The 12751-nt window shown below is 42.8% G+C and overlaps 1 protein-coding gene across 3 annotated transcripts; it reads left to right on the top strand.

The window, feature by feature from the left end:
* Positions 1-1452: 1452 nt before the first annotated feature.
* Positions 1453-12733, top strand: LOC134002973 (ataxin-2-like protein). Of its 3 annotated transcripts, none has more exons than XM_062442047.1 (23): positions 1453-2090; positions 3136-3175; positions 3518-3574; positions 3944-4015; positions 4223-4382; positions 4838-4959; positions 5159-5250; positions 5959-6207; positions 6922-7373; positions 7458-7544; positions 7633-7746; positions 7928-8005; positions 8183-8244; positions 8640-8992; positions 9082-9151; positions 9314-9445; positions 10143-10206; positions 10398-10579; positions 10756-10897; positions 10990-11099; positions 11466-11645; positions 11742-11910; positions 12110-12733. In XM_062442047.1, exons 1-23 carry the CDS (start codon positions 1966-1968, stop codon positions 12145-12147), a joined length of 3150 nt encoding a protein of 1049 aa, XP_062298031.1. In that variant the 5' UTR covers positions 1453-1965; the 3' UTR covers positions 12148-12733. The 3 variants fall into 3 exon arrangements, with proteins under 3 accessions (XP_062298031.1, XP_062298029.1, XP_062298030.1); XM_062442046.1 differs by having other exon boundaries at positions 1455-2090; positions 12013-12731; XM_062442045.1 differs by having other exon boundaries at positions 11742-12733.
* The last annotated feature ends 18 nt before the right edge of the window (positions 12734-12751 follow it).

Below are 12751 nucleotides of genomic sequence, written 5' to 3'. Positions count from 1 at the left end.
CACTTCACCTCCATATCTTTCTAATTCATATTGTATACTGTGTCTCTGTCTGTCCTGCACTGTGTAAATATATATGGATCTTTTAATTGTTAACTGTAAATACATACAACGTTTATTTACACTCAAATGTGTATTTATATTCACGTTGGAATTCATACTATTATTTATATTCTGCCTTATTTGCACAAACACATATGCATCCATAATTAATCATGATAATGTGGATGCATATGAATTTACATCTATTTATATACTGCTTGTTTTCACACATACGTATCTTGTCAATATGCATGCAAATAGTACAGCCCCACTACACAGTAATGTAATTAACTCCTTTTATCTCCTTTCATACACTGTTCTGCTTTTGAAGTCCCCCTCTACTCAAAATTCAATAGTTGTTGACGAGATAACAACAGAGGGGGTGAAACCTATGATCAGAGTAAATCTTATGACTCTTTCTCACATTGGAATGAAATAGTGAAAATGTAGGCTACTATCCCTTATTTTTCTGGGGAATCCCTCAGGCTCCCCGGACCCCTGTATGAGAACCACTCCCCCAGTGCTGGAACTTCACAATGAAGCAGGAGACATCTTGTGTCGAGCAGCTAAACTTCTGAAATGTCTGTATTTTTAATGAGGGAGAAGGACTAGATGTTATTTCAAGGCTTCTGATTAGGGCCCAACGGATACCGGATTTTTGGGGTTAATGCCGATACCGACATTGAGGTTAATTATTGTGTGTGTGAAGATATGTAATCAAGGGATGACATTTTACAGTATAACAATCAGCTTTATGGTACAAAATAAAATCAAAGCATTGAAACAGTAAAGTACACTGGGAATAGAATAATTATAAATAACTATAACTAACTAAATAACAAACACAAAAACAATGACATACATATTTAACTTGAATTAAGAAAAAGGATAAAATGTACATTAAATGCTCCCTATATAACTTTAAAAAATATTGGTACAAATGGGACAACATATAGGCCTACACAAATACCGATATATCTATGATAGGCCAATGCCGGCTGACCAATATATCCGTCAAGCTCTAGTTTTGATAAGAAGATAATTTGACCTTTTTTGTGGAAAAACACATCAGACAAACATTTTTATCCCAAGTAGATTATTTAACATACATCTTCCCACGTGACTGAAGGGGAGTCTTTAATGTTCATGTTTTATTGTTTTTTTCTGTTGACATCTGGAGAACTCTGAATACATTGTACTTGGTAATAAATAAATCTGATTGTGATTAATAACAGAGATAAATCAGGATCAATCAATGATCGATTCAGCACACACACACTCTCTCACACTCGCTCGACGTGCGCGCCCCTCCCCCTTCAGCCGGTTTCCAGTCAGCCGCGCGCGGACTGAGTCAAGTGAACCTACCGAGAGGTGGTGTTGACCGACCGCAGCAGGTTTTCCGTCAGAAACCTGAACAAATCCAACTTTCTAAGGCAACTGACAGTAACGCCGAGACCTTATATTTTTTTACAAGAAGGCTCAGCAGTGCCGGAGTGACGGTGACGAGACCGAGAGAGGAAAGTAAATCCCGGAGAGGAGGAAAGCGCCGAAGTGAGCTTGAGCAGCGGAGCTAATGCTAACTGAGCTAGCCGCTGCTAAATAATCAAACGGAAACTCGACTTTTATCACCCGCTTGCTTTGACATAACCACCGCGGTTATAAAGCAGATAGACGGGGTATTTCGTTAAGTTATACACTGCGTTGGATTTAAGTAGCAGAAGTGTTTTTGTCGTTACAATTTAGGCCACACGCGACTGGTTTTCTCTTAGCAAGATTAGCTACAATAGCCGGTCTTACTGAGGCTACACCGGCTCCTCGGGACAGCTGATATTTACTGAAGATAGCGTCCAAAACAACTTCACATCGGGCGGTGTTAGTTTTATAAGTTAGCGTACACTTTGTACTGTCTGAGCCTTGTGCTTCACGATGCTGAAACAACCGCAGCAACCCGGCTCCGGCGGGAGGAAAGCGTCTAACGGCACCACGGGCCCCGCCGGTGTGTCTTCCTCGGTCAGCGGCATGAACAGCGGCAACAGGACCCCGGCCGGGAGGTGAGCGGGGTGGGGAGGCTCTTGTCAGGACAGTCCGGGGATCCGGCTGAGACTCAGGCCTACCGGTTAAAGCTGTGGGCGTGTCCCATGAGTAGAGCTTCTCTCCTGGCCAATCAGATTAGTCTGTGTTTGATTGACAGTTGATGTGGGGCAATCAGAGTGCTCAAAATGAACAGAAGACAAATAAGTGAGGTGGGGTTGAAGTTTGGTGAAAGCAATGTGAAGCAAAACATATATATATACTAGCAGATACAAAGTTTATCTGGCCTACTAAAGCCTGAGAGAGGACGTTCATGATCGAAAAATGTTATTTTTTACACCAATACTTCTTTTTATTTAAGTAAACGCTGCAGTAGACACATTATAATAAACATTGAAGAGGTTTAAGGCCAGCACAAGGTCACATGTGGTCTTTATCTCTTAGATGAGTATGTGTTTACCGAGCTCCTGTCAGTCTTTGTTTTGTAACTGTATTTCATATGTAAATTTTATATGGAGTGTGCATTTATTTTTCACATGGCTTGTAATGGGTTTATTGAATGTGTGAAGATTACAGTAGTAATATTATTGTGATGTTATAGCTTTTACTTTCGCTTTTGTTCTTGAAGAGCTACATTTTCAAAAAGGTCAGATAAATCTTAAAGGGGTCAGTACAATTAAAACAGGATGTTTTTGAGATGTTTACTGATATTGAAAAGTGCCTTTATCAAGATGTGTGATGATCACCCAACCACAAAGGTCGAAGCCGTTCTTGGCTCTGGTCAGCAGCACTCAAAACAAGACAGGTTGTCACTATCTGCAAAGTTGATTACCAGTGACACCAGATGAGCCATTATGCACTGTACATGGAGATTGTCAGTGCAGTAGGATTATTGATTTGGGAACTTTTCAGACCTCTTACTGAACCTGTCAACCTTTCTCCAGCTAGCAATGTACTGTATGTGTGTAATGTGGAATGTGACACTGACTTGACAGACTTGAAAACAAGTTTTACCTCTTTTGCTTTCTAAACTGACACATGTTATAACTGTGCCGTTTCTCACAGGAATCGTAGCTCTGCAAAGCCATCATTCCAGTCATCTCCTGTGAGTATTTTGTTCCAGAGACGTTGGGCGGCAAACACACACAATAGAGAAAGACCTTTAGACATTTTTTAACATCATACTTGGGAAATCAGTATTTTGTGTCTTTCTCTAGTGATCATAATTCAAAATATATGGCTGGTTTACTGCTGTGTTCACAGTCATCAGTGATAACACTCAATTAGTACAACAGAAAATAGTCTAAGTGGGTCTCCTGTATAAAAGGACATTAGGAAGTATTTAGTGTCAAACCACTTTCTTTTAAATCCAACATTTGGCATGTTTTCAACATGTCTTCCTGAAAATTTGTCTCCATGAATACTTCATACCTTTTCCCACCTGCAGGTGTTTGAGGGTGTCTACAACAATGCCAGAATGCTTCATTTTCTCACAGCTGTTGTGGTAAGTCATCTGACTTGTTATCAGTGTCCTTCTCAGAACAGGGTGATTTATTGCTCGTTAATCTAGAGAATTAATGGATTGCATCGGTGACAAATATGAGTCATGAGTAAGATGTAAACTATATCACTGTAAAAGTAGCAACAATAAATATCAGTTTTGTTTATGAAAAGGCAGACTGTACATTTTGTGTCAAGGCTACCTCTGATGTGTCTCTATGAAATATTTACACCATGCAACATACAGTAGACGTGCAACTTTGGATTTAAATTGTAATTTTTTCCGACTCACTCCTCCTGGTTAAACAGGTTTTAATACAATCTCTCTCTCCCCCTTTTTCTCTCTCTCTCTGTCTCTCTCCCTCCCTCCCAGGGTTCCACTTGTGATATAAGAGTAAAGAATGGCAGCATGTTTGAAGGCGTATTCAAGACCCTTAGTTCTCGGGTAAGAATCACATGATGTGCACACAGGCATTGCTTCCCTCTGCAAGTTCAAATGATGCGCCGCAAATAATCCTGTTGTAGTAGTAGTCTATATTATAGTCATCTCCTGTCAATGTAAAACGTGGCCTTTTTTTAGTTGTTTAAATTCTGCATTGCAAGTTCACAAAGTCCTCACGTGTCTACTGTTTTCCTAATGTGTGGTCATTAGTGTGAGTTGGCCGTGGATGCTGTACACAAACGCAGTGAGGACGAGAGCTCAACATCAGCCCAGCCACGGTGGGAGGACATCACTGACACCATGATCTTCAGTCCCTCCGACTTGGTGACAATGATCTGCAGAGACGTTGACCTCAACTACGCCACCAAAGGTACAAACACACACATGCTTGGGTTTTGAGGTACAGGCACAAGAACATAACAAACACCCTATTCATTTACATTGCAAAGACACATAGTTCCCCTGAAAAAGAGGGCTGTGTGTGGAAATTAGTATGAAGAGTCTATGCTGAGATCATCATTGAATTATTGTCAGCAGTTCACTGACTGCTGCAAACTATGATAAAGTTTGAACGTGAAAAAGTCAAGTAACAAGAAGTGAAGTATCTCAGTTGTTGGACTGTGTTAGCTGATATAATTAGTGGAAAAGGAGAGAAAATCATTTTTAGAAGTCAAGCAACCCAATTTTAAGTTTTTTTTTTTAAAGAAGCAAATAACATATAATTACATCATTTGTTGTTTGATTCAGGACTAAATGCAGGCTGCAGGCAAATCTTGTCAAAGGAAACATTTTTTCGTTTCATCTTCTCCTGTCTTTGTTTTTTAGACACCTTCACAGACACCGCCATCAGTTCCACCCGCGTCAACGGAGAACACAAGGAGAAAGTGTTGCAGAGATGGGAGGGAGGAGACAGCAACGGCGAGAGTTATAATCTGGAAAACGATGCAGTGAGTCGCTGTCTCTTATCTCTCTTAAATAAACAACCAATTTGAGTAAGCAGCATTGAGCACTAAGAACCTATTTTATAGACAAAGCTAATTGAATAATCATGTTCATTAATCAAGTTAATACAAGATAAATCCAGGAAATGATAGCTGCCAGCCTGTTATTTTACTAACCCACTTATCTCCACTTTTCCTTCCTCAGTCCAACGGCTGGGATGCCAATGAGATGTTTCGGTACAATGAAGTGAAATATGGAGTCACATCTACATATGATTCCAGCCTCTCCATGTACACGTAAGTTTCCATTCAGATGTGTTGCCTTCAGGAATCCCTGATGAATAATTATTACTGATAAACCAACAGCTATAGAAATATTTACTAGTTAAACCATTTTATTTTTTATATATTTTTGGGGGGGGGGGGTTTCCAAGATAATCAAACAAGCAATTGTAGGTTGTCAGAATGTAATTTGACATAAAGTATATTGGCCTAAAATGCGTTCTCTATACTGTGTATCTATCATACATATCTTTTATCAAGCTAACAGTGATATATTTGACGTAAAACTTCTTTTGGTTGCGTCTCAGGTATGATTTCAAATTGAAAGTGACAAACTGTTGAAAGTATTATGGCAATGGCTCCCTTTTTATTTTTGGCATTGTTGGCCAGGATTTAATTTAAACCAAATACTTTATTCCAGCTGATCTCACTAGTCAATACAAGTTGAACTAGAGAGGGAGGAAAACATTCACTTAAATCAAACCTGCAAAAGTTTTCTTAAAGTTAAAAGTATTCTGTCTTAACAGCGTATCAAATTTAAAAATGTTGAAGTTTAATATGAAGAGGAATGTCCAGTGTAGTTAATTCAAAAGGAAGCATCATGTTAAGATACTGGATATCTACCAGTTCTCTCCCTGTGGAGTGGCTTTATTAGCAGTTTTAAAGGTTTCTATCCCCTCTTTACGTTTTGTTTTTTGTCCCGCCTTTTTCCTCGCTGCTCAGTGTGCCGCTGGAGAGAGGCAACAATGACAACTATCGACAGAGGGAGGCACGCGCTGCTCGCCTGGCCAGTGAGATCGAGTCTAGTCCCCAGTACCGCCATCGCGTCAACCTGGAAAACGATGATGGCAAATCTGAGGAGGAAAAGTACAGTGCCGTGGTGCGTGATGGCAACGATCGGGAGAGGGGACGCGAGAGCCCCCGCGACAGAGAGCGAGAACGGGGCAGAGACAGCCCTGGAGCCAACAACAGGTGAGAGGCTGCTCAGAGGAGGGTAGTGATGGTCTTACTTAAAGGGAAATTTTGTCATGTTTTATTTGCATTGTTCAAATAGTGCTGATGGTAATGTAGTTATTTGAAGCAAAAAGTTAATCAGTGCTTGCTATATTGACCGCAAAAGCTGAGTTTTGATCCATTTCTATACATATAACAGCTGCAATAATTAGTTGATTAACTGATTAGTCAATGGGAAGAAAATTAACCAGATACTATTTTGATAACTGTTTAATTTTTCAGATATTTTCAAGCAGAAAAGCAAACATTTGATGCTTCCAGCCTCTTAAAGTTTGAGAGTCTTAATCATAATATTACAATAAATTGATCATTTGAACTTTTGGACAGTTAGCGGGACAAAATAATACATTTGATGACGTCACTTTGGGCTAATTTGAAATATACTCTGCTTCTTAATCGATAAGAACAAATTGTTAGTTGCACTCCTTAATAAATATGAATCGATTATATTATTGCATAGTCACACAGTTAAAACCATCAGCTTATTTTTGAAATCTGGCAGTTTTGTGCATTCCTGAAGTGGTGGAGGCTGAAACCAGCAGAGTAAAGTAGAAAAAAGGAGAACCTTTGGCTTTAAGATGTTTTCTTCATGTTTCTATGCGCCGGTCAGATTTGTTGGATATTATCTCACCTATACACTTCGTCCCTGTGTGATGTTCAATCTCCTGTCAGGGAGGGCAAGTACATTCCATTACCTCAGCGTCAGAGAGAGATGAACCGGGAGCGAGCCGAGAGAGGTTCTGGCGGGCCTCCACCTCACAATCGTCTAAGTGGTGGTTACCGCTCCACCCCTCCATCCTCCTCTTCCTCTTCCCCAAGACCCCCACTGCCATCTGCTGCCGGGCCCCAACCTGGCGCCTCCACCTCCGAGAGAAGCAGCCCCCTGTCAGGCCGAGGCGGGGCCTACACTCCCCACCACCCCCAGGGGAGCCCCAGCCCAGGCCCGGCCTCTGGCCCTGCGAGCCCCTACACACCCGCCTCTCCAGCGGGACCAGCAGCCACAGGAACCTCCGCTTCGGCTGCTCAATCCCCAGCCAGTCCTCCTGCCCCGCACGGACACACAGTCCCACATTCCCACTCACTTCCACACTCGCTGTCAGATGCTGGCAGGCCTGTTAATGGAGGTAAGTGTGTTTGAAGCGTATGTGGACATGTTGCTCATGCAGTATGAATGAAGGAAAACTATAATTTCTTTTTGTGCCTTTCAGTCTCTGCCAGAACATCTCCCAAAGCCCAAAGACCTCCACAGTCCAGCAGAACAGTCCGCACAGCAAACACTCACAATCAGTCTACAGGTACAGTCACATTTAGCCAACTTCTCCTTTTTTATTATAGATGGATTTTGACCAACCACATAATATAATATCCTTCATGTTCTTGCAGCCACTCGCTCTCCTAAATCAGCCACTTCCCAGGATACACCTTACTTGGACACATCATCTGTCTCTCTGCCTGCCGGGAAGACGTCGGGCCCCACCCCTCTCTTCATGGTCGATGGTAAGTCCCACCTAGCGCCTCCAGAAATCAAAGTCAGAACCATTTTTATTCTGTAATGATCTGAGCTTCATCTGCCAGAATGAGACAGTCACCTCGTAACAGTAGGGGACAAGTATCAAAGGTGGAATCTAATGAACCGCTACGACTAATTAGCTCGCCGTATGTCTCTTTGTGTTTACAGTGAATGAGATCCTTGGCGCAGCTGCAAAACGCTCAGCTGAGAGCCCCAGCAGCACAGAGGACAGCAAGAGCAATAAAGGTGTGTACAAGACAGACTACACGGAACAAGTCTCAACTTAATGGGCACATAAATTAGAGGAATACACAATCCACTCGTGCCTAGTTTCCCGTGTGTTTGACAGTATATAGTTTTCAGTGTTTTTAAAAGACCACATTTTCATTAATTAACCTTTCGTCTCCTCTCTTCTCCACCAAGTTCCCTCAGTTCAGCAAAGGACACAGATTGAGGAGCTGCGGAAATTTGGCAAGGAATTCAGGGTAAGAGTTGAGTCGCCTTTCTGTGAAGCGTGAAATGAGAAAATCTGTCACCAATCAAGAGGCCACGTCCTGAGACATCACTGATGTTTGACGTCTCTTTTTTTTAAACATCACTCATGTCTTATTCATTTAGTTGTGACCATTAACATGTATCACATGACAGTGAATACTTGTTGGCTCCCTCAATCTTTAGGGTGCTCATTTAGGGAAATGTGTTCTCACTTTTCATGAAGCAGTCTTTAACTTAAAGCTCAGCTGTACATTAGGGACTCGTGTTTCTATATTTAAAATAGTTGTTAGTTCATGATTACATTCATCTGTTTGTGAAGTCTTTATTCCATCCTTTCTTGTTTTGCTATCACCTACATCCTTCCTGATTTTGGTTTTTCTTCAAGCTTCAGGCGAGTGGAGGCAGCTCCAGCTCCCCCAGCTCTCCAGCAGCAGCGACCCCTCCTGCAGTCAGCGAGGTCGACCAACCCAACGCAGCCAAACCCTCGTCAGACGCTTCTGCTGAGGCCAAACCTCTGCCTCCAGCTCCCAGCCCTTCCCAGCCCCAACCTCAGCCTTCACCAGCTCCTGCGGAGGACCCCGCTAAGGAAACTGCATCCACACCTGGAGCCCCGACAGCCGCCAGCACCACAGCACCAGTTTCAGACAGGCAGTCACCGGCCGTCCCTCAGCCTGCCAGGACTCCAGGAAGTGAGGACGCTAGGTCTGACACAGCAGAGCGGACAGAGGGCGTAGCAGAGTGAGTGTCGGAAAGGATTGAGGGTTGGTCAAAGTTCATTGTGATGTGCAATGTTTATTAACAAATGTTTTTTTGTTTCCTTATTCCAGTCAAGTAAAGAAATCAACCTTAAATCCTAACGCTAAAGAATTCAACCCTATCAAGCCTCAGATGCCTATGGTAAGCTAATTTACCTCTATAATCAAAATCTATTTTACAATCAAAAACCTGTTAGCACAATATTATTAATATAGAAAACATTCTTGTATTGGTTGTGTTTACACCCTGGTGGTTTTTCTAAGCAACAGATTTATTTACCGGTCATGTTGTTTTTTCATGCAGACAAAACCCAACACTGCACCCACCCCACCTCGACCCACTCCAAATGCAGTGGTCCTTCCGCACCCAGGTGGACAAGGACCCCTCTACAACACCCCCTACCTCTCCTACGTCTCGCAGATCCATTCTGTGCAGGTACATAAGCAAAAAACCCTCACAAGAGCCACTGTGTTTCTGTGCTTTATTATTTATCCTGTATTGTTTGAAAGTGCCATGAACTCCTTGTTTAAAAAAAAAAAAAAAAGAGACATGCACATTGATATTGCCCTCCAGTGTAATTTTAAGACTTCGAAAAATCTGGAGTGATGAGAAAGCATCTGTTTTAAAACAATTATTTAGGGTTGAAATTAAATAATCAGCAAATTATTTTCTCCATGATTCTATTAATAATTTAGTCTGTAAAAAGTCAGAAAATGTTGGGCTCAGTTTCCAGGAGCCAAAGGTGACGTTTTCAGATGTCTCATTTTGCCTGATAACCAGTTAAACATGAAAGATTCTCCATTTACTATCATAGACTAAAAAATTCAGAATTTTGAAGAAGGGAACCTGGCTCACCTTTTTTCCTGATGTTTATCTAAAAAGGTCCACTGCTAGAATCAAGGCAGCTGAAGTTGACACTGATGAACTGTTCTAAAACTATCCAGATAATCCAGGCGATTAAGTAAACCCAACCTTCAGCCTTGCCTTGATTTCATTTCCTCTTATGTAATCTGATGATTTGTGATTGACTTTTTTTGACTGACTACTCAGTTCAGCTTATCTAATGATTTAATTTTGGTGGTGCATCTGCTTTTTTTCTTGTGTTGACCTACTGATCATTTCTGTCTCACAGCCCCCACCAATGTTCCAGTACTCCATGTCTACAGTTAGCCAGGGAAAATACCAAAGGACCAAAGGTAAATCCACTGTACCTAAGGTTGTTGTAATTCATAGTTTAATTTTTAAAAACATTTTGTCATAAAGTGCTCAATTAAGAATTGTCGAAGGCTCATCGATCATGAACCACACCTGAACTGAGTCCTGACCCAGCAGCCTTTCTCTTGAAAAACCACTATCCATTGTCTTGATGATTCTTTACTCTCTCCAGGCTCAGTTGTGGCTCAGCGCTCTGACCACGGTAATTCAGCACCCCCCATGCTGCAAGCTGCAGCATCAGCAGCCGGGGCTCCTCTTGTAGCGTCCCCCTACCCTCAGTCTTACCTTCAGTACAACCCGCAGCAGTACGGCCAGCAGCAGGTCATTCAGACCATGACGCCCTACCCTGGACAGGTAGGACCTCTGAGTCCAATACAAAAACATTACACTTCACAGTGATGAGTAAAATTCAGGTGTAGATGTTTCTCAATTAAGTTCGCTGCTTGTATTTTGCCTCCACATTTAAAGCTGATGTTTTATAACAATTATGTGGTAGCTTATTTATTCCCCTCTTTTCTCTCTCTCTGCAGCCCATGTACCCCATGCTGCAGGGTGGAGCCAGGATGATAGGGCAAGGCGGGGGCCCCCACCCACAAGCCCTTGGACCCCCAGGAGGCCCCCAGTTCCCTACACAGGGAGACGGGCAACAGGGACCACAGCAGGGCATCTATGGTGAGCAACAACAAGAGTCTCACCACCTGTTACAGTCAAACAACAATGGATGTGGCGTATCACAATGCTGACTTAATCTTTTTCCCCTGCAGCCCCACAGTCATTCTCCCACCACTCGGGTGCAGTGCATCAGCCCCAGCCCTCCAGTACCCCAACAGGCAACCAGCCCCCACCCCAGCATGCTGCACCAAGCCCTGGACAGGTGAGATGCCCCTTAAGGTCTGCTTGGATTTCTCCAAATATACCAGGAGATGTTGACAATGTCCCAAATCAGGGGTTAAATCTTCCAGGGTCTGCATGTCTAGTCTAAACACACTATAATGGATAGACATGGCGGATTCATTTTAAAAGCCTCTTGCATAATGCTTAGATTTTATGGTAATGGTTTTGGGGATAAACTCGAAAATGTAGATGACAAGCATAAAAACGCGCCTATTTATGGTGTTATTTGGGAAAGAGGAACGGGTTCAGTCTGACTCACTTTCACAGTTTGCATCCTCTGAAGGATCCAGTTCATCGAACGCAGCTATTATAATTAACATTTTAATGGTATAATTTCTCCCCTCAGAATGCCCAGTCAGGTCCACAGCCGCAGTCCTTGTACCACTCAGGTCCCCTGTCTGCACCCACCCCACCTAACATGCCGCCAGGCCACACGTCTCCACAAGGCTCTTACCCCATTCAGGGCTACAGCATTCACAGCCACCAGGGCATCCCACCCTCATACCCCCTGGGACAGATAGCACAGGTATGGATCTTTTGTCTGCGATAAAACATTTTGGACAAAAAACTCAAATTCAGTATGAAAATGTTTCGTTTGACAAATCTCTTCTTGGTATTCCAGGCCCACGTACAGGGAGCCATGTCAGGTCCCCACCATTCAGGGAGCCACGGTCAGCCCCAGTTATTGATGTTACAGCCTCCTCAGCAGGGCCCCGGCTCAGTGCCCCAGCACCCACAGCACGGACCACAGCAAGGAGGACACCAACACTTTTACATCGGACATCCACAAGGTAAGAGCCAACAGAAGAACAATGTCTTCTTTGATCATTTAAAAGTGATCCTTTGTGGATTCGTGTAACATTTACAAAGTGTTTTCTGTACAACTTCCACAGCGATGCAGGTTCAAACACACCCTGCTTCCTTCCATCCGCCTGGAAACTAAAACCCATCTTGTCCCACCCCCCTAAAACCTCTTAAAACTGTCCCCAGGAATGAGCCCCAACATCCCCGCCGCCTGCTGGATGTGAGGCCCAGACTGAACGCGACTCATACAAAACAAGACTGGCAGGATAGTAGAGGAGAGAATAGGATAAAAAGTCTCAGCACCTTATTCTTCTGCTCTAATGTTCTTCATCAGTACGACCTCGGGGTCGGCCCGAGACCAGGAGGACCTTGTTAATGTTAATGATGAAGGTGGCAGACGACAGCAGCAGCGTCTGACCCCCCCTGCTGCCATTCTGCTCTTCTCTCCAACTTCTTCCCTTTTCAGAGACATGAGGCACCTTGCTGGGTTGAACCAGCCAGAGAGGAAATCACAGATGAAAAACAGCAGCAGACACTTTATCTTCCAGCAATGTGTTTTAGCCTTGTAGGGTTTGTGGGTTTTTTTCTTTTTTTCGTCAGTACCATGACACAAATGGGGGAACACAGAATGTCGCGGGATTCTCATGAATACTCCACGAAAAGAGGGATTTGAAGAGGAGAGGGGATTTTTAGCAAATCTTTTTTTTTTTTTTTTAAACTCGATCCAGTAGTTAAAACCACCCCTTTGCCCCTTCTTCTCTTCCTTAGGAAAATATAATTAATAAAAAAATGGACAAGACAAAAAAAATATAAAAACAACAATGACCA

Source organism: Scomber scombrus, chromosome 21 (assembly GCF_963691925.1).
Source record: "Scomber scombrus chromosome 21, fScoSco1.1, whole genome shotgun sequence".
Classification (NCBI taxonomy): domain Eukaryota; kingdom Metazoa; phylum Chordata; class Actinopteri; order Scombriformes; family Scombridae; genus Scomber; species Scomber scombrus.
This window is presented reverse-complemented; position numbering and strand designations above follow the sequence as displayed.

What these genes read in the sequence shown, in the direction of transcription:
- LOC134002973 (XM_062442045.1), top strand. Translation starts at nt 1,966, where the DNA reads ATGCTGAAACAACCGCAGCAACCCGGCTCCGGCGGGAGGAAAGCGTCT. An exon ending in AGCCCTGGAGCCAACAACAG is followed by an intron (nt 6,208 to 6,921) that starts GTGAGAGGCTGC and finishes ATCTCCTGTCAG; the next exon opens with GGAGGGCAAGTACATTCCAT. An exon ending in AATTTGGCAAGGAATTCAGG is followed by an intron (nt 8,245 to 8,639) that starts GTAAGAGTTGAG and finishes TTTTTCTTCAAG; the next exon opens with CTTCAGGCGAGTGGAGGCAG.